General features: G+C 43.6%; 1 protein-coding gene across 2 annotated transcripts in view; it reads left to right on the top strand.

The window, feature by feature from the left end:
- The window catches only part of LOC146064364 (A.superbus venom factor 1-like), a 91,802-nt gene that overhangs the window by 32,610 nt on the left and 32,141 nt on the right, over positions 1-27,051 (top strand). Inside the window, exons 10-26 of one of the 2 annotated variants that reach the window (XM_083177786.1) lie at positions 584-790; positions 3,731-3,934; positions 5,681-5,842; positions 9,873-10,002; positions 11,549-11,623; positions 12,308-12,508; positions 14,676-14,726; positions 15,452-15,563; positions 16,121-16,206; positions 17,170-17,309; positions 17,903-18,109; positions 18,263-18,329; positions 19,624-19,710; positions 21,130-21,333; positions 22,577-22,652; positions 23,694-23,853; positions 25,744-25,845. In XM_083177786.1, coding sequence (XP_083033912.1) covers positions 584-790; positions 3,731-3,934; positions 5,681-5,842; positions 9,873-10,002; positions 11,549-11,623; positions 12,308-12,508; positions 14,676-14,726; positions 15,452-15,563; positions 16,121-16,206; positions 17,170-17,309; positions 17,903-18,109; positions 18,263-18,329; positions 19,624-19,710; positions 21,130-21,333; positions 22,577-22,652; positions 23,694-23,853; positions 25,744-25,845 — 2,271 coding nt within the window. The remainder of the gene's footprint in view (positions 1-583; positions 791-3,730; positions 3,935-5,680; positions 5,843-9,872; positions 10,003-11,548; positions 11,624-12,307; positions 12,509-14,675; positions 14,727-15,451; positions 15,564-16,120; positions 16,207-17,169; positions 17,310-17,902; positions 18,110-18,262; positions 18,330-19,623; positions 19,711-21,129; positions 21,334-22,576; positions 22,653-23,693; positions 23,854-25,743; positions 25,846-27,051) is intronic. The other variant, XM_083177787.1, reaches the window with a different exon arrangement.

Here is a 27,051-nt window from a genome sequence, read left to right as displayed (position 1 = left end):
TCAACTCCACGCCGACGTGGATAGTGGGGGTATGAAAAGGTCGGAGGACGCGTACCGCCGCCCCTCGCGGGCTCGCTGCGCTCGCCACGCTTCGGGTTGACGTTGATCGTGGGGTGGCGTAAACAATTGGGGTGGCCATTTCAGAGTTCAGGGTAAGTATTTGGGTTCTAAGGCCCATTTAACATTGTTTCCTATGCTAAAATCGGGTCCATTCAGCCATTTAACATGAAAATCGTGTCCATCGGGCCTTTTAACATTCATTCCTATGGCAAATCGTGGGCATCGCGTCGCGGCCATCGTGTGCACATTTATGGCCGGCCGCGACGCGACCGACACGATGTCCATGTTTAACATGGTTTTCAATGGGAAATCGTGGACATCGCGTCGGTCGCGTCGCGTCCGGGCATCTTTAGCCCGCATACGACGCGACCGACGCGATTTTTTACCTCACGATGCCCACGATCAAGATCGTGGGCGCCGTGCTAGGTAAAGAGTACCAGGTCTTCTATAGCACACCCTGGTACAACACAATGTTAACAGAATTTATTTCTCTACCTCACGTCTGGCTTTTTTTTTCTTCTAGGTAACAACAACAGATCCCAACTTAACTGATGACCAGCAAGCCTCTGCCACCATGACCGCCACAGCGTACAAGTCTAGTAGTGGCAATTACCTGCATATCAGTACCTTTGGAGGTGTGCTCAAGCCAAGAGACAATGCTGAGATCAACTTTAGCATCCGTAACAGGGACAGCGATGTTCAAAACCAGATCAGCCATTTCAGCTATGTGGTAAGGTCCCAGATCAGCCATGTCAGCTGTGTGGTAATGTCCCAGATCAGCCATGTCAGCTACGTGGTAATGTCCCAAATCAGCCATGTTAGCTATGTGGTATTGTCCCAGATCAGCCATGTCATCTATGTGGTAATGTCCCAGATCAGCCATGTCAGCTGTGTGGTAATGTCCCAGATCAGCCATGTAAGCTACATGGTAATGTCCCAGATCAGCCACGTCAGCTATTTGGCAGGTCCGGATTTATCACTAGGCCCGTGAGGCATGGGCCTAGGGGCGGCACCTGTCAAGGGCGGCAGCCGCCGGGCACCTGCTGCCACTCAGTTTGTCAGTCTGACTGACACTGACTTTTACAGAGCGGCCGCTCCTCAGTGCAGGGAGGAGCTCTCTAGCCTCTCTGCATCCCCTCAGCGTTGCTGTCGGCTGCTGCCGTACCTGTCCCTCTTTTGGGCAGCAGTGCTGACAGCCTGTAAGTCCGGAGCCTGTCCACACAAAGTTACCTACTAGTGTTACTTTCTGTTCCGTGCAAGCAGCAAGGAACTATTCTCCCTGCAGTACCAAAATTGTGCCTAGGGGCGGCCTGACCACCAAATTCGCCCCTGCTATTTGGTAATGTCCCAGATCAGCCATGTCAGCTATGTGGTAATGTCCCAGATCAGCCACGTCCGCTGTTTGGTAATGTCCCAGATCAGCCACGTCCGCTATTTGGTAATGTCCCAGATCAATGGCAAATTACAAAGGAATAGTACTGGGTGCGCACAAATATTGAAGTGCAGCTTAAGACTGGGTACACATAAGTGACATCCAAACCACTTCAAAATTGCATAGAATAAGAAAAGTAGGTACACAGTCAGTAAAGCGCTCCCCAATAACACCATGTGAAAAACACACACAATAAAAGAATACTGTCCCTTTAAGGAGTTTCTCAGCTTTCAAGTCGACTTGAAAGCTGAGAAACTCCTTAAAGGGACAGTATTCTTTTATTGTGTGTGTTTTTCACATGGTGTTATTGGGGAGCGCTTTTCTGATTGTGTACCTACTTTTCTTATTCTATGCAATGTCCCAGATCAGCCATGTCAGCTATGTGGTAATGTCCCAGATCAGCCATGTCAGCTATGTGGTAATTTCCAAGATCAGCCATGGCAGCTGTGTGGTAATGTCCCAGATCAGCCACGGCACCTATGTGGTAATGTCCCAGATCAGCCATGTCAGCTACGTGGTAATGTCCAAGATCAGCCATGTTAGCTATGTGGTAATATCCCAGATCAGCCATGGCAGCTGTGTGGTAATGTCCCAGATCAGCCACGGCACCTATGTGGTAATGTCCCAGATCAGTCATGTCAGCTATGTGGTAATGTCCCACATCAACCATGTCAGCTGTGTGGTAATGTCCCAGATCAGCCACGGCAGCTATGTGATAATGTCCCAGATCAGCCATGTCAGCTATGTGGTAATGTCCCAGATCAGCCATGGCAGCTACGTGGTAATGTCCCAGATCAGCCATGGCAGCTATGTGGTAATGTCCCAGATCAGCCATGGCAGCTGCATGGTAATGTCCCAGATCAGCCATGGCCGCTATGTGGTAATGTCCCAGATCAGCCATGGCCGCTATGTGGTAATGTCCCAGATCAGCCATGGCAGCTACGTGGTAATGTCCCAGATCAGCCATGGCAGCTATGTGGTAATATCCCAGATCAGCCATGGCAGCTGTGTGGTAATGTCCCAGATCAGCCATTGCAGCTATGCGGTAATGTATCCGATCAGCCATGTCTGCAAGGCATGATTTAGCATTTTTGCATTTTTTGGCATTAATCTATAGTTGCCATGTTCTTGACCATTCCTCTAATCTACCTAGATTATAAATAATTAGTTTTACCCCTCTTGGTGTGTCTACCCTGTTGCATACCTTTTTGTCATCTGCAAAAATTCCATTTGCAATATCACCAATAAAGATATTAAAAAGCACTGGTCCAAGTACAGATCCCTGGGGTACTCCACTTGTAACCTTTTCCTCCTTTGACTGTACTCCATTTACTACAACACTCTGTTTTCTGTCCTGCAACCAAGATATTATCCATTCAACCATCTTGGAATCCAATCCCAAACTGTCACATTTATTTAACAGTTTGGGATGTGGGACAGTGTCAAAAGCCTTACTAAAGTCTAGATAAGCTATATCTACATCCCCACCTTGATCTATTACTTTATTCACCCAATTCAAAAAGTCAATAAGATTTGTTTGACATGATCTTCCCTCAGTAAACCTATGCTTTTAGGATCCTGTAAATTGCTGTTTCTGAGATATTCTACAACTCTTTGTTTTAAGATTGTTTCCATCAATTTCCCTACTACTGATGTAAGGCTCACTGGTCGATAGTGGCTTACCTCTTCCTTGCTTCCACTTTTGTGCAGTGGCACTACATTCAATGTTTTCCAGTTCTCTGGGATTACTCCAGTAGCTAGTGACTGGTTGAATAATTCTGTTAATGGTTTTACCAGCTCCCCTTAAGCTCTTTTAGTATCCTTGGATGTATCCCATCTGGCCCCAATGATTTATCCCCTTACTGTTTTGAGAGTTCTGTTTGGACTTTTTCCTCTGTAAATTTACTTGTTTTCTCCCTCATTTTTCTGACTATACTTGCAATTTAACTGTTGCCCCTTCCCCTCTCTTTCAGCAGTGAAACTGTAATTTTTCAAACCCAGCCTGTAAAATGAGACATACTGTGTATCACTTTCCATTTTATCACTTTTTGACACATCTGGCCCATTATCTACTGTAAAAAACACTGTACCTGTACAGCTGAACATTGCATGATTTACAGCAGTGCATCATGCTGGCTTAAACCAGCCCCTCGTGTCTATTTTGGAGATTATAATTTGTGTTGAACATTTTTGTGATATACTTCTGAGGAGATTATTTTTTTCTTATTTTCTATACAGATACTCAATAAAGGGAGAATTTTGAAAGTGGGCAGACAGGAGAGGTCACGGGGCCAAAACCTGGTGACCATGAATCTGCCAATAACAGAGGAATTCATCCCTTCCTTCCGCATTCTGGCTTACTATACGGTGCCAAGTAGTTCAGGTCGCGAGATGGTGGCTGACTCCACCTGGGTAGATGTGGAAGATACCTGCATGGGGACGGTAAGAGCCATCAATATAACAGATCTATTTAAATTATCTATGAATTCTATGGAATTATCTACAGGGAACATATACGGGTGGCTGCAAGTCATGATGCCGGCAACAGTAGACCAATAGCGGCATCCCAAAGGTCATAATCAAGACAAGGAGCCTAGAAACCCAAAGAATGCTGAAAAGACATTGGTGTGTCTTGAAGCCTTTCTGGGCAGTCAGCTACTTCCTTGTCCTGAAAGGTCCCACCTCCGTACAAAGGGTCATTTTCTGGCAGTGTCCCAGAAAACATAGGCATTCCCCGGCCATTGGCAGGGCCAGTGGCCTCCTTCTCCCCATGGCCATCGCAGAGCTGAGTACGTCATTGCTAACTCAGCGCTGCGACGGTGCATGGCTGTAATAGCAATTGCAAATCCGTGAGATAACAGATAAAAGTATTTGTATACTGAGCTACAGCTCTGCTGCAGTTTCTTAAAGAATGGAGATCAGAAGTTGTTTTGAGGAAATACAATAATTATTATAATAAAACTTTTAGAGAGGTTATCATACATATCTTGTAACATGCAAGGCAGAAGCTTATTGGCTACTATCTCTCACAATTTTATATCTTGTCGAACTATCTAAAACAAAAAAAAAAACCTCAAGGGACTATTAACCCCTTCCGTGGCAATCCCAAGAATTTTCCGGGCTGTGCCTCAGTGCCCAGTCTGGCAAGCTTCGGCGCTGCCCGGCTCCCTCCCCTCTGCTGCGCCTCCTCCTCCCCCTCCCCTCTGGGTTTTCTATTGAAGTCTCCGGCGCCGGCTTATGACAAGCCGGCTGCTGGGAGCAGGGACAGGGTGATTAGCTCCCAGATGTGCAATCCACAAGTCTTTGGGACATGAGCACATTTGCAACCCAAAGCCACTGGTGGGGCACCACCTTCTGGTATGAACTTATGCCACTGGCAACATAGTTTGGAAGAGTGGAGACTCCTCTTTCAACATAGGTGCACAAATGAAAGCTAATGTCTTGTGATCAGTGTGACCCCTAAACAATACAAAAAATTATGGGGACCAAGGTTTTGGCAAGATATTGTATATCCTTCCATACATAAAAAAAGAGGACCCACTTTAAGACTAGAAATAGTCAGGTTATGACCTTAATAAATGTATATACCATATAATACGTCCAATGAAAATTTAGTCAAGGCGGGGATTTATTAAGTATTGAGGGATAAAGTACCAACTCATCAGCCTTTTGTGGTAATTTTTTAAACACAACCTGTAACAAGACTGTTAGAAAAATTGGTTGGAACTTTATCTCTCTCTCAAGTTTGGTACGTCTGCCCATATATTAGCAAAAATCTTTATCATTCACTTTTAAACCAGTTAAATAATGGTTCCTTTGTCACAGCTTTGTGTATCTCAGTTAGTTAGGTCCGCTGGCCAAGGTTGGCCAAGGAAAGGTGGGTTCCATAAAAGTACATCCTGGGCAGATTGAATCACTGTAGTAGATTGTGATTGGTTTATTTGCCTCTTGGATAGCTGGGCCTAGTGATAGCAAACTAGTGCTGGGTCTCTATCAAGGGAGAGATTGTTCAAACTGTTTGGTCCATGGTTTAGAATCTCTGGGCAGTTGTCCAAACCCAAAGGGAGTATTCACAATCTGTAAACCACTTTGCATTGTTGTCATTATTATTTTGTGACTGGAATAAATTAACATACTTTGTTATTAGTAACAAATGATATTCTAATATGTGCATGGGTTGTGTCAAAGCTGGAGTTATCAGCAGAGAAGGACAAAGACAAAGGAATACAGCATCCTGGGACAAAAATGAACCTGAGGCTGAGAGCGGATCACAAGGCCATCGTGGGACTGGTGGCGGTGGACAAAGGTGTCTATGTGCTGAACAGCAGATTTAAGATCTCACAGAGCAAGGTGCGTATACTGAAATATAATAGACACTACGGGGGAAATTTACTTCGCCAAATACTGCTAAAAAAAATTGTACTGCAAAATACGATTTTATTTTAAGGCGTATTCGTATTTTCAGGATTTACTATCCAGAGAATACGTTAATTCGTATTCGTATTTATGGCACATTCGTATTTGTATTTACAAATACAAATGTATACACCATCGAAAGAATATGAATATGAATGACCATTCAAAAGAATGGTGATTCCTAATTTATTGAAAATATGGCGGCTAATTGCCGGCCAAATACACCAGGAAAATACACTTAATTTTCCTGGCGTTTTTGGCAGAACCTGGACGGATCAGTCAGCTCCGTGCAGGCTTCACTGTGTAGACAAAAAAGAAAAATAAATAAATAAATTACAAAAACCCCCATGGCTATAACCAGCCCCAGGCCCACAGAGCCGGTCCTGGTTGTAAAAAAATCAGGGAAAAATTTGAATAGGGTTCCACTGATTTTCTAAAGCCAGCCCAAGAGGGGGCTGGCACGCTGCCAGCCCCCTCTTCCACCTCCTCCGCTTTGCCGGGAAACAAGAGATGGGGCTGGCAGGGGAAACTTGGCTCCAGGGGTGCAGAGTCTCCACCCATATGCAGATGGAGACCCTGTGCCCATCCAAAAATGTCTGCAGCTGTAAAGGTGGCAGAAGCTAGAGGTGCTACTTCATCTCTAGCATCTGTCAATGGAGTGGAATGGATTGTGGGAGTGCTGTGACCCTGCAACCCCTAGCAACAAGCAAATAACCTCCTGGCATTGAGCATATAAACCCCCCAGGCAATGAGCACATAAACCCCCTGGTAACGAGCAGGTAAACCCCCCTGACAATGAGCAGGTAAACCTCCCTGGCAATGAATAGGTAAACCCACCTGGAAATGAGCAGGTAACCTCCCTGACAATGAGCATGTAAACTCTCCTGGCAATGAGAATGAGCAGGAAAAAACACTGGAAATTAGCATGTAATCCCACTGACAATGAGGATGTTAACCCCCTGGCAATGAGCAAGTAAACCTCCTGGCAATGAACACGTAACCCCCTGGCAATGAACACATAAACCCCTGGCAATGAGCACGTTAACCCCCTGGCAACGAGAATGTCACCCCTGTCATGGCATATGAAACCACTGGCAACAAGAAAGTAACCCCCTGGCAATGAGAATGTAGATAAGCTACGCTAAAGGGAGCACTACAGGGGGCATTATGCATTAGCAGTGCTACAGGGGGGCATTATATGTGTAAGCAGCACTTCGGGGGCATTATATGTGAAAATAGCACTAGTGGAGGTATTATACATTATGTGGCATATAGTGAATTAAGCATTACAGTATGTGGCATGTTATACAAGGAGAGAAGAGGGACTATTCTATGGGACGCACACTGGTACAAGTTTTGATAAAACTTAACTTTTAATGAGTTTATTTTCAAATTCCCTTTTAATATTTTGAGGGAAATAGTAGTGAAATAAAGAGATTAAAATCACGGACACATGTAAAGAACATACACACATGTATAGTGCTCTAAATAAGTAAAGAGGTGTATTTAAAACCACAGCGATGTCTTACTGAGAGATGTTTTGTCAATTATCGCATAACCCCTGCAGAGCTACAGTTATTACTTATAGCCTTTATTGGCTCGAATGTCTTATGGCCTTTTAATTTGGGAGACTTCAAAGAAATCTATTGGTAGACAGATGACCAATCTTTAAATAAATATTTGTATTTGAGCTGGCACACTGAGATATTTTATCAGTGTGGCTTGGGTTTTCCCTTTATTGGGACTCCAACTCTACCCTTCTTATTCAAGGGGGCTCAGTCCCCCACTTTTTCTGGGAGGCTGGGCTGCTTGTCAGCTCCTAAGTATGTGGCAGCCAAAGTAATAGTATTAATATAAAATGGATATAATCCAACAATACTTGGCTGCCACCTGGTGGTTGTTATATACCGACAAACATTTACATCAATATAGTATGATACTATTCAGGTTAACATTGCGCTGTATTGCTCAGTAAATTATTCTGGGCAGATAACCTGATAGATATATACAGATTATTTAGTCATATGCTGCTACCTATCGATCTCCACAAATTATCTGCACCCTTAATAGGTATGCAGTGCTGCCTTCTAACTGATCTCTGCAATGGGTTAAATTATGCTAGCACACATCTCAGTAATAGAATCTTTTCCTTTCTACACGTGTTTCACTAAACAGCTTTCTTAAGGCCTGGAGAAAGCTGTTTAGTGAAACACGTGTCAGTAATAGAATCTTTTCCTTCCTACACGTGTTTCACTAAACAGCTTTCTCAAGGCCTTGAGAAAGCTGTTTAGTTAAACACGTGTAGGAAGGAAAAGATTCTATTACTGAGATGTGTGCTAGCATAATTTAACCCATTGCAGAGATCAGTTAGAAGGCAGCACTGCATACCTATTAAGGGTGCAGATAATTTTTGGAGATCGATAGGTAGCAGCATATGACTAAATAATCTGTATATATCTATCAGGTTATCTGCCCAGAATAATTTACTGAGCAATACAGCACAATGTTAACCTGCATAGTATCATACTATATTGATGTAAATGTTTGTCGGTATATAACAACCACCAGGTGGCAGCCAAGTACTGTTGGATTATATCCATTTTATATTAATACTATTACATTGGTTGCCACATACTGCCACATACTTAGGAGCTGACAAGCAGCCATGCCTCCCAGAAAAAGTGGGAGACTGAGCCCCCTTGAATAAGAAGGGTAGAGTTGGAGTCCCAATAAAGGGAAAACCCTGCCACGCTGATAAAATATCTCAGTGTGCCAGCTCAAATACAAACATTTATTTAAAGATTGGTCATCTGTCTACCAATAGATTTCTTTGAAGTCTACCAAATTAAAATGCCATAAGACATTCGAGCCAATAAAGTAATAACTGTAGCTCTGCAGGGGTTATGCGATAATTGACACAACATTCTCAGTAAGACATCGCTGTGGTTTTAAATACACCTCTTTACTTATTTCTAGCACTATACATGTGTGTATGTTCTTTATGTGTGTCCGTGATTTTAATCTCTTTATTTCACTACTATTTCCCTCAAAAAATTAAAAGGGAATTTGAAAATAAACTCATTAGAAGTTAAGTTTTATTAAAACTTGTATCAGTGTGCGTCCCATAGAAAAGTCCCTCTTCTCTCCTTGTATAAAATGTTCAATTTATGACTGTTGGGTACAGCACCCCCCAAACCGTATTGAAAAATAGGGGTTCTCTCTCAAAATAATTAATTTTCTCCCGAATTATAGGAGAAATTAAGTACAAATAGTGTGCAGGTCTGCTCTCAGCCAATTAAGAGTGGCATTCTAATTAATATGTGGCATGTGCAATGGGCATTATGTTGTTTGGCATAATGTGTAATGGCATTTCTGTGTATGGAATAATGTGTAACGGGCAACACAGTGTGGCATAATGTGTAATGGGCATTCCGTTTTTTTATGGCATAATGTGTTAGAAGCATTATTATAAGAAGGAAAAATTACTGGTGGGGCGCCAAAACATACCTTGCTCCGGGCACCATGTCACCTAGCTACTATACTCCTCTGCTTACAGTCTAACTCTAACCCTCTCCTGAGTTGATAACCCTATACCTCTTTAAAAACTCTTCCTGAGGAATTGGGAAGTGGGTATTAATGGTGGTGGGGCAGTAGGATGAAGATTTGCCTAGAGTGCTGAAAAACCTTGCATCGGCTCTGCCTACAGCCTAACCCTAACCTTCCCCCTAGTGCTAACCCCTAACCCTTCCCTCCTGCAGCCTAAACCTAACCCTCCCCAGCATACTCACATACTCAGGTTCCAGCCGTAGGCGTTCCAGCGTGTGCATTCTGACAGGTGTAGGGATTCCGGTTCCAGACTTCTGACTGCCAGAATCCTGTCCATCAGGATGCCAATGACATCTCTAAAAAATATTTTGTTAGTGATACTTGTGTGTAATTCTCAGATCTCAGTTTTGTTTACAAGGTTTGGGACTCAGTGGAGAAGTATGACATCGGTTGTACACCAGGGGGCGGAGCTGATATCCTAGGAGTATTTTATGATGCTGGGCTGGCCCTACATACAACCTTCCAGATGACAACTCCTCAGAGATCAGGTGACTATAGGTCATACATTTAGATACATATTACTTTTGGTACTTTCTCAACCTAAAACTAGAAGCCTTCATAAGGTTTAATGATGAAAACGTTTGTATTACTGTGGAGCTAAATCACAGTTTATGCACTTCTGGGTGTTCTTCCTGTCAGAAAGCTCCATCCGACCCTGGCCTGCATGCAGAGGTGTGACCCTTACCTATTTAAGATTTGTTTTGTGGTTTATGTCGGTCTGGGAGAACTGGGGACTGGGGGCATGCCTGCAGCTCCCAGAGCTCCATGCATGCCATCACAGTGATGAGGCATGGCTTGCAATCCTGAAATTCCTACAAAGCCACACCCCTTTTGGGGATAGTTGCAAATCTCTCCCAAAAAAACTGTTAGGAGGTATGCCCAAAAATATATAGTTATAAAAAAAAGAAACAACAAAAAAAAAACATCAAAAGTGTAGGTATGAAGAAGACATATACTGTACATGAAAAGAAAAAGTACTGTAGGTATGGAAAATATGAAAACTAAAAGTTAGGAGCAAGATGGAAAAATATTCAATCTTGGATAAAAAAATCTGAAAACAGAAACAGAATTTTGACCTTTCTAATTTTGGAAGTAAATTTAATTTTTTTTAAATTGATATTCAAAAATATTATTATTAAAGAAGACTATATAAAACAAGAAGTGGTTACTGATTAGAAATGTTTAGGTAATGAGATAAATATTTTATTACTGTAAAAATGTAATTCAATTTTAAAGCAAATTTCACTTTTGAGCAATTAAAAGATTTGCAAAGGTTACAAACATCTCAAAACCTATGGACAAAGGATTCTTATAAAACTAGCTTTACTTTTGGTCTTGAAAATTAAGCCAGTGTCTGCGATGTTCACAGTTTACATTAATCCTATAGATTGTAACCTTGCGAGCATGGCCCTCCTACCTTTGTGACTATCTGTAAATATCCACTGTGTTGTATCACTGTCTCCAATTAGGTAGTACAACAGAATATGCTGCGCTATATAAGAAACTTTTAATAAATAATAAATAAATGAATACTGTATATTGGGTTGAATCAGCATGTTTCATGTGACTTGTGACCTGTAGGTTTCTATTTTTTACTTATATTTTGAGGACCACCATTTATTTTTAGTATGGCAAACATAATACAGTAGGTAAATTTAATGATAACATTTTTTTGAGGACATACAAAAGCTGATTAAATCTTTATCCTTCCCGTCTAAAAAAATGTCATCAATAGATCAGTATCAGCTTGAAAGATTTGTTATTTCAGTTTTCTAAATGTTAAAAATTGTCCAAAAATAAATATATGTGCATTACTATGGCAATGTTGGTGCCCATTGCTGTGCCTAACTGGTAACAGTGGTATTTATCATTTAACTGTATATAATTATTGTTGAAAATGAATAAAATTGAATTTTTTATACATTTTTTTAAATATAAAATCATGATAATTAAAAGATAATTGCTTCTTCTTCTTCTTCTTCTACTTCTTCGTCTTCTTCTTCTTCTTAATAATATTATTATTACTTCCCACAGATCCCTTATGTCAGGTAAAATTGAAGCGCAGACGCCGCGCATCAGCAGCTTTACTTCAACATAAACAAACTAAAGGTAAATCTAGGATAGAAGTCCCCAAATGCTTGTTCTTGCGACCATGAAATGGATGTAAGAGGATGTAACGAATACCAATTTTATCAACCTGGAAAAAAGTTGCTCGAACTCAGACGTTAGAATGTCCAACTTTTCTCCAGAACTTGGCCAAGATAATGGCGTGCACGTTAATCGTTCCCAATACAATACAGATCTGACTTCTCACTGTATTTTCAATCCAGGAAGCACCTGCCTTTTTCAGACCCATCGGAATGCGTTGTATATAGTATATACTATACCAGTTGCACGCTGGCATATTATGCGAGCTGAGTTACCAAGACGGACAGCTCTATAAGTCGGACAAAAAATAGCTCTGTAAAGTTCAACATTATTAGAGCTGTTTTTTGTTGTTGTTGTTGTTGGGTTTGGTTGTATTCGGTAACGGTGAAAAACAATTACATAATTACAGCACATAAAACAAATAATTATTGTTAAAGTTATTTATAACCTTATAACCAGTCAATTAATCAATCAGATCTTTCAAAATAGCTTGTAATGCACAAGCAGCTTCTGCTGATTACAATGATGTACCATTTCCTTGTTAATGATTTGCACATCTTTCATTTGACTTCTTTGTGTATTGTTTATTTTGGGGTGTGCATAGCTTTAGAGAACAAACGGCAATTATAAGAATCATTATTACAGCATCGCAATACATGGACCAGGAGAAGACGTGTTGTCAGGATGGCATGGTAGAAAACGGAATGGGTTACACCTGCGAGTGGCGGGCCCGTCTAATACAGGAGGGAGAGAGGTGCATTGCTGCCTTCCTTGACTGCTGCAAGGAGATTGAAAAACTGAGATCAGATGATAGGAAGCTGAAAGAGCATGATGACTTTGCAAGAAGTAAGTAGACACAACACCAACGAATGTATCAAAATTTAGACTCCACGAGAACCAGTGAGGAGCTGGTAAGCAGGAGAATGGACGGTGGAGAAGGGAAGTTGGGGAGAAAAACTAGAATTAGTAACAAATCACTAACACATAAAGAAAATAAACAAACCTTGGTAGGGGAAAGGGAGAAGATAAATTGAAATGCTTTTTGGCAACTTCTGGGTAATGATGCAGTGCTGTGCTCCCTGTCAGATGCTAGAGGTGAAATATGCGGCTGTGATGGCCATGATTGGGAGCTGAGCTTTGCTGTACTCCACCGCCCCATCGCTCGGCCTCCTGCAAGGTTTGTGAGGGGATGGAGAGGTACAGGAGGAAGGGGAATGGAGATGTGCAGGGGGGAACGGAGAAGTGCAAGGGTGATGGGGCACAGAAAGGTGTAGGAGTGACAGGGGATGAAGAGGTGCACGGATCGCCAACCGCCATCCCCTGGAAGGGGACGCGCGCGCATCCCCTTCCAGCAGAGCTCCCTGACGCTTTGTCGCCGGTCCCCGGCGCTTGCCCCCACCTCCCCACCCCCTACCCCTGCCTGTCTCCATGAAGCGGAGACGGCCAGGGTTCACGTCCCCCGCCGCCCAGTAACTGGGATGCGCGCGTTTGGGATGCTCGCGCGGATGTAGCGCCATCTCGCCAGCAGGGGCAATCTGGCAAGCTCCAGCGCTGGCTGAGAAGCGCTCTGTCTGTATGTATGTATGTGGTATATTGGACATACCAGTGTGTGAGGCATTGTGGTATGTGGCATAATGTGTAAAGGGCATTTTTGATTATTATGCAGACTTTAAAAATTTTTTTTAGTAGCTCTTCAGGTTTTTTATGTTGTCTCGAGTAGCTCACGCCTCCAAAAAGGAACAGATTTAAATGTATGTGTTTACACACTGCGGCTGACTCCACACAGCCTCTTTTCAGGCCAAGCGGGTCCCGCTGAATGGGAGCCACTTGGCCGCTCTGTGTGGAGAGAGATAAAGTGTAGTTATAAAGTACTAGAAACTAGCTCCTAACTGCAATGTTACATTCTGTATTTGAACAATGACAGTTGGGGGCTGGATGGCTGGTGCTTTACCTCTGGCCACGTTATCTCTCTCCAAGGCATAGTACATACAGTAGACCCCACAAAGAGAAATATACAACTTGCAGCAGCACATATGGCTGGGTCCTATGTGCCAGTCCAACCCTGCAGGAGGCTTTGGTTCACATCCGGTTTTGACTGAGCTAGAAGCTGCTGGAAGATGGCTTCCCTATCTGGGCCAATGGAAGCCATGGCAGCATTGTCGGTACTTGTTTCCTAGAACGGCCACAATCGCGGGCATCGTGTACCTTAAAGTTAAGGTACATGATGCCCGCGATGGACCCGATTTCCTTTGAAATCAGGTCCATTTTACCGTCAAAGGCAAAATCGGGGGCATCGCGTCGGTCGTGGCCATTAACATTGCCCCCGACGCGACCGACGCGATGCCCGCGATTTTGCCATAGGCTTCAATGTTAAAATATTTTTTAACATTGAAATCGGGAGCATCGCGTCGGTCTTGTGCCATTATAATGACACAAGATGAGATGGACTTGATTGATTAAGTCTCACATAAGAAACAATGTGAAATGGGCCAATATGACCCATTTCACATTGTATATGGCCCCGTCGTCAACCCACGATTGACGCGAACCCGAAGCGTGCGCGTCCTCCGACCTTTTCATACCCCTACTATCCACGTCAGCGTGGAGTTGAGAACATAAAGTGTGGCGAGCGCAGCGAGCCACCGAGCCCGAAGCGTGGCGAGCGGACGCATATACCTGTGAAGTTATACGCGTCCCCTCGCCGGGCACGCTGCGCTCGCCACGCTTCGGGCTCGGTGGCTCGCTGCGCTCGCCACACTTTATATTCTCAATTCCACGCCGACATGGAAAGTAGGGGTATGAAAAGGTTGGAGGACGCGCACCGCCGCCCCTCGCGGGCTCGCTGCTCTTCACTGCTGTCACCTTTATTTTTGAATTTGCCGTATGTTATTAATCAGTAAGAAACATGTGATGAGCGGTAATGTGCCCTACAGGTGGCATTCTGCTCTTTCTTAAGAAATCCCCCGAATCCTACATCTCATTTGATGGATATTTGCCTTTGATTCACATTTAGGGCCCGATATTGCACAATTTGGCGGAGTCGTGGGAGCTATAATATACAGAGGTTAGTTTCAGTCTTCTCCTTGTGTATTAGCGTGCCCTGAATGTGTAAGAGTATGGGTCATTGGGTCAAACAAATTAAGAACCACATGCTGTGGGTCAACCAATCAAGGTCGACAGGCCATAGTCAACACCTGCAATATGTCGACAAGGGTAAGGTCGACAGGGCTGGAAAGGCGACACAAGCATTAGGTCGACAATAGGAAGGTTGACATGAGTTTTTCACAATTTTGTGCTGAATGTCAACACCGTCGACATGGACACCGTCTACGTGTATGACGCCCCCTCGCACGGCTCGATGTGTTCGCCATGCTTCAGGCACACTATTCCCCCACCACGCCGTAGTGGATGGTAGGGCATGAATTACCGCCTGTAGGCACATGTCGGCTCAAAAAAACTGTGAAAAACTCATGTCCACTTTTTAACTGTCAACCTTCCCTATGTTGACCTAATGCTCGTGTCCACCTTCCGACCCTGTCGAGCTTACTCATGTCAACCTATTTCAGGTGTCGACCCAATGCAAATGATGGTGATTCTTGACATGCCGCCATCGGTGCTCCATCGGTACTTGCATCAACCATATGGCAGGTGCAGTTCTTCCGCCTGAACATGGTCAACGGGGCAGAAGCTGTGCGCCCGGTTTGCGGTCGCCTCTGTATCCGGTGCTTAATATTTCACATTTCTAGTCGCAAAATGAGTTAATGAAATATTTGACCTCCTGTATATCAGGTGGTTACGACGATGATTACATTGATGATGATGAAATAATATCCAGAACAGATTTCCCCGAAAGTTTTAACTGGAAGACGGAGATAATGAACGAGGAGCCGGATGCTAAAGGGTAAATATCCTATTGCACATCTGAAACGATCGGGTCGGATGTAATGGCTTCCCAGTCCGGCGGCAGTGCGGAGTGATGACCAAAATCGGATGTGTGTAGTTTTTTATTTTTTTTTAAAGGGGCAATGATTATAGCAAAAATTTTACTCAAAGGGGTTTATTTTACTAAGCAGCAGCTGATGTCGGCAGATGTCAGCTGCCTGCCAGCTTCACATACAGGCAGCTCTCAGATATGAGATCGAATGATTTCTACAGCACTCGCAGATCTAAGACACTGTCTTAGATCTGCGAGTGCTGTAGAAATAATTTGATGGTCATCAGATTCAGACCCGAATTCTGGGCTAGGAATTCGCTGCCCAAGCGATTTATCGAATGACCGTGCATGTGCCCTGCGATCGGGTCTGAATCGGGCCCATAGTGTAGTGCGTACCGGGCATAAGAACATGATTTTTAGAAATCTAAAGAACAACTATCTGGCAGCAGTGCTTGAATCTAATGTCAAATCTAAGCCCAACATTATACGTTCCTGCGAATGAATCCCGCGTTTGTTTTCTACAGAATCTCAACCAAGACGCTGAATTTGTACTTGAGAGATTCGATCACTACATGGGAGGTTCTGGCTGTCAGTCTGTCTGAAAACAAAGGTAAGCAGATTCTAGGGCCTCATTCAGACCTATCCACTAGGCTGCGTATACTCAGTGCCGCCCTGCTACCCCGCCGAACGACATTGGTAGGGTGGCGAGCGAATTCAGGCCCGTCCGATGCAACCTGAATCAGGCCCATAGTACGCTCTACAGTAAGTTTCTTTTATAGAAATGAACCTGGTTCCCTCATGTAGGACTTGAATGACCTTGGTTCTTCATGATGTCTTTTCATTGGTGGTTGAAATGTTGACAGTTATGAGGTTGACGCCATATAATTGATGAGGGTACTTGCTACACTAATTGGGGGTCCATGTGCAGAAATCTACAAATTGATGCAAAAAAAAGTTTTTGTTTGTTTTTAAAAGTTGAGTCGACTTTTTCATTTGTCAAACATTTTTTTCATGTGTCGAACATTTCCTGGTCAATGTTTTCCATGCGTCGACATTATGTTTGTCAACATTTTCCATGTCTACCACCTGAGGCCGACCTAGATATAGTTGACCTTTTGACTGTGGGTATATTAGATAATCTGGATGGTTTTATTTCTTGTAGTAGACATACGATTTACAGAATAGGCCTACCCAATATCAGGGGCCTAGTGGCCCCCAATAATTATGTATCCAACTCACGGGTAGTTGCTCCAGTGTGGGGACAGATGATCTGACAATCGGTTGCCCAGAATTCCCTAACACTACAACTGAACTAGTAATGATAGTCACTGATCCTGCCCAACGCGCTTGCATGGCCTTTGTTCACGCGTGGGCACAGCTGTGGGGCCACAGTGTGAATGTGGTAAAGTTACACATTTGGATCCTTCTTTGCAACCAGATAGTCCTTCCTGTAGGAAGTAGAGGAGCCCCGAGAACCAACACCATCTGAAGATGACATACAGTAGGTTCCCTCACTCTGAAAACGTTCCAGTTTTATACGATTCCATCATTATTTGTGCTTTGTCAATGGCAGGTATCTGTGTTTCTCATCCACATGAGATCCAAGTTAGGATGGACTTCTTCATTGACCTGAAGCTGCCATATTCTGTGGTGAGGAATGAGCAAGTAGAGATACGGGCTATTCTTTATAACTATGGCAACAGCCAACATAAGGTAAGTCACCCTGTAGTATGAATATATAAAAGTCCTTTACAGCCCTACACTACAAATTTGTATTGTTTTGCTGCTTATCGCCGAAATTGCTGTGTATGCATGTGACAGAGCTAGGCACTAAGAAAGGATGGTTGGGGTTATGCACTGGGGGCTAGGGTTAGGTTGTGCGGAGGGGAGTTAAAGTTTAGGCTGAAGGTAGGGAGGGTTAGGGGGCAGAGTTAAAATACTTACCACCCAAGCACTGGCATCCATCCTGCAGAAATATATTTTCTCTGGTTTGTAACAGTAAATAGAGAAGGTTGTTAGAAGAGGTGGATCCAGGGGGGGAGGGAGGCAAATAGAAATGGGGAGCTGCACCAACTGCCAGTGGGTCCCAGTCAGCCATGTTTGGCAGCGGTTGGGGGGGAGGAGTTTGTCACTTGTTGCAGCTCCCTTATTTGAACGTTAGACTGTAACCGCCACCGGTTGTAACATCTACCAGTATATGGGCATTCTATTCTAAACAATGTAAATAAATGTTTCATATAAACCAGCATTTGAAAAAAAAGTCTAGGCTTAGTATCCCTTATATGTATCTTCTCTGTGTGATGTAGGTGCGCGTAGAATGGACTTATAATGATCAGTTCTGCAGCCTGTCCACTGCTAAAAAGAAATTCCGCCAAGATGTAATTGTCCAGCCTGAGTCATCGGTGGCTGTCCCGTTTATCATTGTGCCGCTGACCTTGGGGCTGCATGATGTGGAGGTGAAGGCTGCTGGTCGCATAGTCTCAGATGGGGTCAGGAAGAAGCTGAGGGTGGTGGTGAGTAATGTATCTTTTCACCTGTTGGGGATATAGTAGCTTTTAAGTATCTTAAATGATCTTCGGTTATTACAGAACATCTCAGTCCTCATCATTCCAGCTTCCAGCTCTCCATTATACATCTCAGAGGCATAAATCTTATTTTTATTTCAGCCGGAAGGAAGGCGGATAACAGAGACTCTGAAGTCAGTCACATTGGAGCCACTGGTAAAAGGCAAAGGTTTGTATTGTCTATCACTGGCAATTAGTATACAACGGTCATGCTGATATGATTAGTTGTCCATCAGCCGGGCCGGACTGGGCATCTGGCACTACTGGCAAATGCCCGAAGGGCCGGTGGCCTGATGAACTTTTTATTGTTTTACTGTGTTCAATTTGATATTTCATTGGCAACTCTGTTAGCGCCAATAATGGTGTATTGTATTACAGAAGTATGACAATAATGGTGTATTGTATTACAGAAGTATTACAATAATGGTGTATTGTATTACAGAAGTATTACAATAATGGTGTATTGTATTACAGAAGTATTACAATAATGGTGTATTGTATTACAGAAGTATGACAATAATGGTGTATTGTATTGTATTACAGATGTATTACAATAATGGTGTATTGTATTACAGATGTATTACAATAATGGTGTATTGTGTTGTATTGTATTGTATTACAGAAGTATTACAATAATGGTGTATTGTATTACAGAAGTATTACAATAATGGTGTATTGTATTACAGAAGTATTACAATAATGGTGTATTGTATTACAGAAGTATGACAATAATGGTGTATTGTATTGTATTACAGATGTATTACATTAATGGTGTATTGTATTACAGAAGTATTACAATAATGGTGTATTGTATTACAGAAGTATTACAATAATGGTGTATTGTATTACAGAAGAATACAATAATGGTGTATTGTATTACAGAAGAATACAATAATGGTGTATTGTATTACAGAAGTATTACAATAATGGTGTATTGTATTACAGAAGTATGACAATAATGGTGTATTGTATTGTATTACAGAAGTATTACAATAATGGTGTATTGTATTACAGAAGTATGACAATAAGGGTGTATTGTATTACAGATGTATTACAATAATGGTGTATTGTATTACAGAAGTATGACAATAATGGTGTTTTGTATTGTGTTACAGATGTATGACAATAATAGTGTATTGTACAGTATTACAGAAGTATGACAATAATGGTGTATTGTATTGTATTACAGAAGTATGACAATAATGGTGTTTTGTATTGTGTTACAGATGTATGACAATAATGGTGTGTTGTATTGTACAGTATTACAGATGTATGACAATAATGGTGTTTTGTATTGTACAGTATTACAGATGTATGACAATAATGGTGTATTGTATTGTATTACAGATGTATGACAATAATGGTGTTTTGTATTGTGTTACAGATGTATGACAATAATGGTGTGTTGTATTGTACAGTATTACAGATGTATGACAATAATGGTGTATTGTGTTGTAATATAGATGGGGTACAGGAAGAAAGAATCTCAGCACTGGATGCCAGAAATATTGTTCCCAAAACGGAAATCCACATAATTGCCACTGTCCAAGGTAAGCACTAGAGTATACGAACGCCAGTATCCCGGCTACAACCAGGATTCCGCCGCCGGTCCCTTCTTCTCTTTGATCCCACACAGTATATAATGACACTGACTATGACTCATAGGCAGTCCTGACTCCCGATTCATAGCTGCCCCCACTGTAATCCCCTCACCGGTCCTGTACTCCACACGATTCCCGATGGGCCTATGGAAGTGTGTGCTTGTACATAGCACCAGTAGTGTAATGGCATACGCAATCAGGTTCCTGACCCCCCTGGGTTCCTGGCCCCCTTTGAGAACCTTGTTGGTGGTGCCTACAGGACTTGTGTAATACCTCCACTCATCCTACACTCAGGGCTGTATTTTCGTATGGGCTTAATGGGCACTTGCTCAGGGGCCCCAGTTGTATATGCCCTATGCTGATAGCTGAGGATCCCACTTTTCCAGGGATAGCAGAATTTTTAAAATCGGCCCTGGGGAACTGGAGATATCCAACTTCAAAGCAGCAGTCCACATCTGACCTGTTAATTGCAATTCCCAGTCATATTTCTCAGGTTCTCTGTGACTTAGCTGGGACTCTCCCCTTTCTGGTGACACTAGCAGCTTGTCTCTATCATGCCGAGAACCAGAGATACTGTATCAGCCTTCCAGCAGCCGGTCCCTGCTCCAGCTCCAAACGTCTGGTGTACAGTTTAATATTTTTGTCAATGGATTGCTCTGGCTCCTGATCTCTGATCCCCAAGTTCCCAGCACCTCCTGAAAGTTGGGACTCTAGGTTTTTATACTATAGAAGGCTAAGAATTCTATTTCCAGATAATGGAGATATCTGCAGTCAAACAAGCTGCCCTTCCACCGGAAAATGACAAATATTATGCCCACTCCATTATCCAACCCTCCCATGCGTATAACCCCCCCCCCCACCTCTTTGGAAGTCATTTACAAGGGACCCTTCATTCAGCGCAGTGCCCCCTTCCACACGTTAGTGTTCTCCCTCCCACCACCTGTGCAGTAAAGGAGTAATTAGCAGAAGTTACTGCTCCAGGTCCTACATGCTGAGTGGAAGATAGAGCACCCACTGCCACCCGTGGGACATCAAAGTTGCTGCTGATAGCACCCCCCACCCCTAGGAGGGAGAATGGGTAAGGGCCCCAGTGCATTGCTTTGCCCAGGGGCCCACACTGCTGTTAAGATGGCCCTGCCTACACTTCAACATTTCCTTCTGTTCTACAGCCCAAATACAGGGCTATACCGATCTGCAGCTCAAAACAAATTGCGGCTTGTAATAGGCGCTACCCCAATGACAATTGCCCTCCTGCTCCAGATTATACTCCCATTGTGTAATCTTCATTTGTTATATAGACATCAATTAGGTGCATTTATTTGCTATTAATAACCTGTCATATTAACTATCCTTCTCCATATCACTCAGGGACACCAATTACTGAGATGGTGGAGAAATCCATTAACGGCACCAATCTGAATCACCTGATCACAGCCCCCGGGGGGTGCGGGGAGCAGAACATGATGTCAATGACTCCGACAGTGATTGCTACTCATTACCTGGATACTACCAATCAGTGGGACACTATAGGAGTGGAGCGCCGGGAGAAAGCCATCCAGTACATCCGAGACGGTAACATACACCATACATGTAGTACAGTGATTGGATTTGTACTTTGGGTTGAGCCCAGGGCACATAAAATAGGATATTTCTCATTCACTCTTGATTGTGGAACTGTTTCATGAAGATAAGGTTTAAGGAACTACCGCTAAAAAATTAAATGATGAACTAGGGATGGCCATCGATGGGTTATTGATCAATGGTTACCAGTGACGAGTAACCTCAATTGTGTGAAACCATCTGTAAGGGTTTGACCGACGATTGTCACCCCTGCTTTAATATTCCATGAACTGTGGGGCAATCGGGGCCCGTGTGTAGGGCTTTGCAGGTGTTGGGGGTGGAGCTAGGCACCTTGGAGGAAAAAAAAAAGATTTGTATCATCGATGGCAGGAACCTATCTGGTTCTCCCTAATCAATGGCAAAAGTGGTTAACATTAATCCTATGCCATTGATGGTTTTAAATCATCGATGGTCGATGACCAACCCTATCATGAACCTCTCCCAGATCAATTCCTTATCCAAGGTTTCTGCATGAAATTAGCTGTTGAAACCTCATGAACACACCATTGTCAGATTTATCTGACAAACCTGAAAGTAGGCACGCATATTAACCACTTCAGTGGTGTTTTTATTTTTTTAGGGAGCGCACCCCACTGAGCAAATTTTTGGGGGGAGTGCTCCCTTTAAAAAAAAAAAGCCCCACTGTGTTTCCAGGGGCCGGGCAGCGCCGCACACTAGATCAGCCGCTGTCCGGCCCTGCCCCCGGCTGTGTGCGGCATGAAGTTAGCAAGGTCACACCGCACACAGACCTCAGCACTCAGCTCAGTAGCGCTGCCAGGAAGAAAAGAACGTATACAGTGGCACGCCCATGGATTTTCTGGGTTTTAAAGTCTGGGCAATGGCACATAGTCTGGAAAATTCTCGGGAGTGCCAGATAAGGGGTTAATGTGCGGCACAGATGGGAATGGCCGCGATCCATGAATACTGTAACTGAGGTGGAATGAATAAGCACCAGTTGTGTCCCAGGATGGGAGAGGGCCTGTGTGTATGGACGTCCATAGGCTACATCCAATGTCAGTGCTTGCCCAGGTTAGGAGATATTGTGGCACTGTGCCATGGTCTTCTGTGCATGTAAATATTCTTCAAAACTCTTTGGTTTGATGTTAAATGTCTGTTCAGGGCAGAGTTGTTCAATAATTACTAATGTTCCGAATTGTTTTATATTGTCACAATGTTAACGTCGGGTTTTCTACAGGTTTCGATCACCAAATGTCATACCGTCAGCAGGACTCTTCATATGGTATCTGGAAAAACTCGATACCCAGCACATGGTAGTATAGACTTTTACTATCTTTCTCTCTCTTTTTTTTTATATTACACTGCGATACTTTATTTTATTATTACAGCATAAGGGGCACATGTAGGGTTGAGCCAAAACTTATGTTGAAGACAAATGCGGTTTACAGTCCTTACACATTTTCTGTTGCCATTCACCCCCTACTTTTTCAGCTGCACTTCAGGGGGCTGGGACTGATATCTGTGTCATCATTCCCCCGTCCCTAGGGCAGCAAATACCGTGATTGGACCTAAGATGAGGGGGTGGGGCTAAAATTATGAGATTTGTGTCATTTTAGCCCTGCCCCATCTATAAGAGCAACAGATCGCAGTAAGATACTGAGCAATTACCGTTCTGAAAAAAACACTCATGGCCATTTTAAGAGAGGAGGAGGACCATGTGCAGCGTCCTCTGGCCGGGGCCCCTACTCTCTGCCAGGAGCAGCACAGCACTGTAGAGTCTGAGTAAAAGAGGGCTCAGACTGTAATGCACAGATCTCTGTAAAAATTGAGGCCTTTAATGGACTTCGTAAGCGCAGGCATGGAGAGGAGACTATCAGCAGCACCTCGGGGGCGGGGCCTGTCTAGATATTATCAGACCCTGTCCTTAGTACTGCAAATCGCACGATTGGCGAGTCTTTGAGGAAAGGGGGCGAGGCTTAAATGATGCAATTTGTGTCATAAACCATGGCCCTCCCCCGAAAAGCCACAAATTGTGGTATTTCAATGCCGCAATGTGGAGATAAAGCGGGCCGGGGAGGGGGGGGGGGGGGGGGGCAGAATCCGGTGGTTTGCCCACCTTTCCAGGGGTCCGGAGGGGGACCCAATTTTAGGGAGCCTCCCGGCCATTCCGGGAGGGTAGGCAACCCTGCGGAGGGGTAAGTATTTAAAAGATGGATGTAGCTATTATAAAAAAGCCACTGAAACAACTACTCAATGGAACTCCTTCGCATCCTCTGTCATCTCGCTCTATCTCTGTGTTTCCTCTCCCTATAATAACATACAGTAATTACTCATCCTATGCGTCTTCTCCCCAGGCTCACTGCCTATGTGGTGAAAGTCTTTTCCTTGGCTTCAAATTTAATCAACATTGAAAAAAATGTGCTGTGTAGTTCTGTGAAGTGGTTGATACTGAATAAACTGCAGCCGGATGGGGTATTCAAGGAGGATGCACCAGTCTACACCCAGGGGTTGGCGGTAAGTGCTGCTGGGGTACCCTGCTCCTCCCACTATATAACTCTCAGTCTGTGGTTTCCTGCTGCATCAGTTCTCTGCCTAATATTATGCCACTGCGCCCTTTCACATACAGCCCTGTCCTCGCTGACATCCCTCATCTCCTGATATACTCTGTGCTGCTGTGGACCCTGCTTCTCCCACTATACAACTCTCAGTCTGTGGCTTCCTGCTGTCTCCATTCCCCTCCTCACATCGTGTCACTGCCCCTGTCACATGCAGCCCTGTCCTCACTGACACATCCCTCATCTCCTGATATACTCTGTGCTGCTGGGGACCCTGCTCCTCCCACTATATAACTCTCAGTCTGTGGCTTCCTGCTGCCTCCATTCCCCTCCTCACATCATGTCACTGCCCCTGTCACATGCAGCCCTATCCTCACTGACACATCCCTCATCTCCTGATATACTCTGTGCTGCTGGGTACCCTGCTCCTCCCACTATACAACCCTCAGTCTGCAGCTTTCTGCTGCCTCTATTCCCCTTCTTAAATTAGGTGTGGATTAAAAGATTGAGAGTACAATCTATATACATCTATCCTGTGCGTAACACGTCTCTTTACATGTTGCGTTACACATAACGTGTGAGCTCCGCGTGACTCAGTAACTCCGAGCGTTTGTGATTCCATTACTTTTGCGTAAAGCAGCTGCTATTTAAAATGATATGCGACATGCCTATATTCTGTGTGCATTTAATTTGCAGATACGGCCACTGTCGCACACAGAACATAGGCATGCCATATAGCATTTAAAGCAGAAGCTGCATATGCATCTCATTCTGCTCCACCAAGTCACATCATGGCATGACTAGAACTGCTGCTTAAAGCAAACCCAAGATGGGAGTTCTATTGAAGATGTTATTTTGCCCATTAGCAAGTAACCACTCAAATTTACTTTTATTTACCACATTTTAGAAGACAATAGATAGAGGGCCAGATGCACTAAGTTTCAAAGTGATAAACTGGAGAGTGATAAACAGCCATCCAATCAGCTCCTGCCTGCCATGTCACAGACTGTGTTAGAAAAAATGTTAGGCAGGAGCTGATTGGCTGGCTTATTATCACTCTCCATTTTATCACTTTTAAAGCTTAGTGCATCTGGCCCAGAGTCTGATTTGTTGCTATGGTATCTTCAATAGTGGACACATCTTTATATAGCGAATAGGTTGACACCAGAAGGTGGAAAGGCAATAGGTCAACAGGGCCAAAATGTTGACAGCTAAATTGTCAATGTGATTTTTTTTTTGTTATTGTAACTCTAATCCTAACCTCAACCTTCCCACAGTGCCTACAGCACACTTCGGGGGTGGGGTGGGTTTGCCGTAGATAAGCCTACTTGAGTATTCCACAACTTTCCTAAGAGTAGGCAAGTGGGTAACATAGCTCCGCCCACTGCAATGCCCAGATTGCTTGCATTGTAAAGCAGTGGGTGGGGCTACAATGATGCGATATAGCACAAATAATATTAGAGCCCGCTCAGACCGCCCACTTTTGTGGCCGGTTGCAGGAGGTGCCGGTGGCTGCTGGTTTGGTGCGGCTGCTAAAGGCAGGATCCAGGAGCCTTGTGCACTTTTCCTGGGGTCCAAGAGCGCCACCTGATTTTCGTAGGCTCCTGGCCATTCCAGGTAAGTAGGCAATTACTGTATGTCACATATATGGTACTGTATAGTGACTTAGTAGTCATGCACCTTCTACTTTGCATATTGATTTTCTTATTCTAAATGTTTCTATCCTTATTTAATACAACACAGATGAAAATGTATGCTTAAATGCTCTGTTACACAGTCAGGGCAATATCATGTCCGCTACTATTACAGAGATGTATGTTTGTTGTTCACTCATCTCTGTCTTGCACAGGGTGGGATAAAAAAAGGTGCAAAGGAGTTGGAGTCTACACTCACCGCCTTCGTCCTCATCGCTCTGCTGGAGAGTGAGGCAAGCTGTACCGGGGAGGTTTCCGTAAGTGGCTTCATCCTTGTTACCCGGCGTTGCCTCTGCAGAGCCACTTCCTATATACCCCCTCTGGCCTAACACTATGAGACCCCGCATAGTCACTACTGGGAAGGCAACTGATTCATGGGGGGCACAGTCAATTAGTTCGGGGGTACCTGAAGACGATATTAAAATCGAAACGTTGTATCACAATCTGGCAGTCGGCTCAATCTGTTACAGCCAACACCGTATTTAAGTTCGAGAGTGCCGCCCGCACTACCCCAAATATCCATCCTAAACCAGGAGAAGGCACCCGGCAATATACAAGAAATCATACCTCAGTACCTGAAGTGCAGAGTCTCCATCTAATATATATATATATATATATATATATATATATATATATATATATATATAGAGAGAGAGAGAGAAATAGAAAAAAAGGAGGCGCACCATAGTGTAGTATTTCAATTTTTAAAAACAGCAATCCTTTACTTGATGGACCAGCGTCCTCTCTCTGGTCGTGACGCGGTGACGCTGTGACGCGGCGAGGTCCTGGAGCCAGGCTGAAAAGACGTGTTTGCCACTGATGCGGTGATATACTGTGATACACTGTGTTTTTATGCGATATTTGTGTTATAGCAATATAACACGTTTACTCCTGTGAGTGTTTTTAATCCATCAAGTAAAGGATTGCTGTTTTTAAAAATTGAAATACTACACTATGGTGCGCCTCCTTTTTTTCTATTTCTCTATGCTTTACAGTTTGGGCTAGTTGGAAGAGCCCTACATAAGGAGCCTGAAATAGATATCTCTTGGATGATATATTTCTTGATCTACAAACGATCAGCGCTGTAAGGATATTCCTTGTTGCATATATATATATATATATATATATATATATATATATAGATAGCAAGGATCCGGCACTCATGTAAATATAGGAAATGATACAGCTTACTGGTAGCTGGGGTTGGGCTGCGGTGCCCTCCAATTGAAGTCCACAAGGGGCAGCAAATGTAGAGGCAGAAAGAAGGCGGCACTCGTCAGGCTTGAAGAAAAGGTCCTTTTTATTACCGACCGTTTCGGGGTTACCCCCCCCCCCGTCGTCAGGGCAGGACAGCAGATACAACATAGATTCAACAAACACTGACATATATAGCAACACATAAGGCACACCCCCAGTATACCGATTAGCAAACAGATCAGACTCACCTGTCGGACGGCGGGACA

Source organism: Crinia signifera, chromosome 3 (genome assembly GCF_055691185.1).
Source record: "Crinia signifera chromosome 3, ASM5569118v1, whole genome shotgun sequence".
Taxonomy (NCBI): Eukaryota; Metazoa; Chordata; class Amphibia; order Anura; family Myobatrachidae; genus Crinia; species Crinia signifera.
Note: the sequence above shows the minus strand (reverse complement) of the source record. Positions and strands in the feature narration are given on the sequence as shown.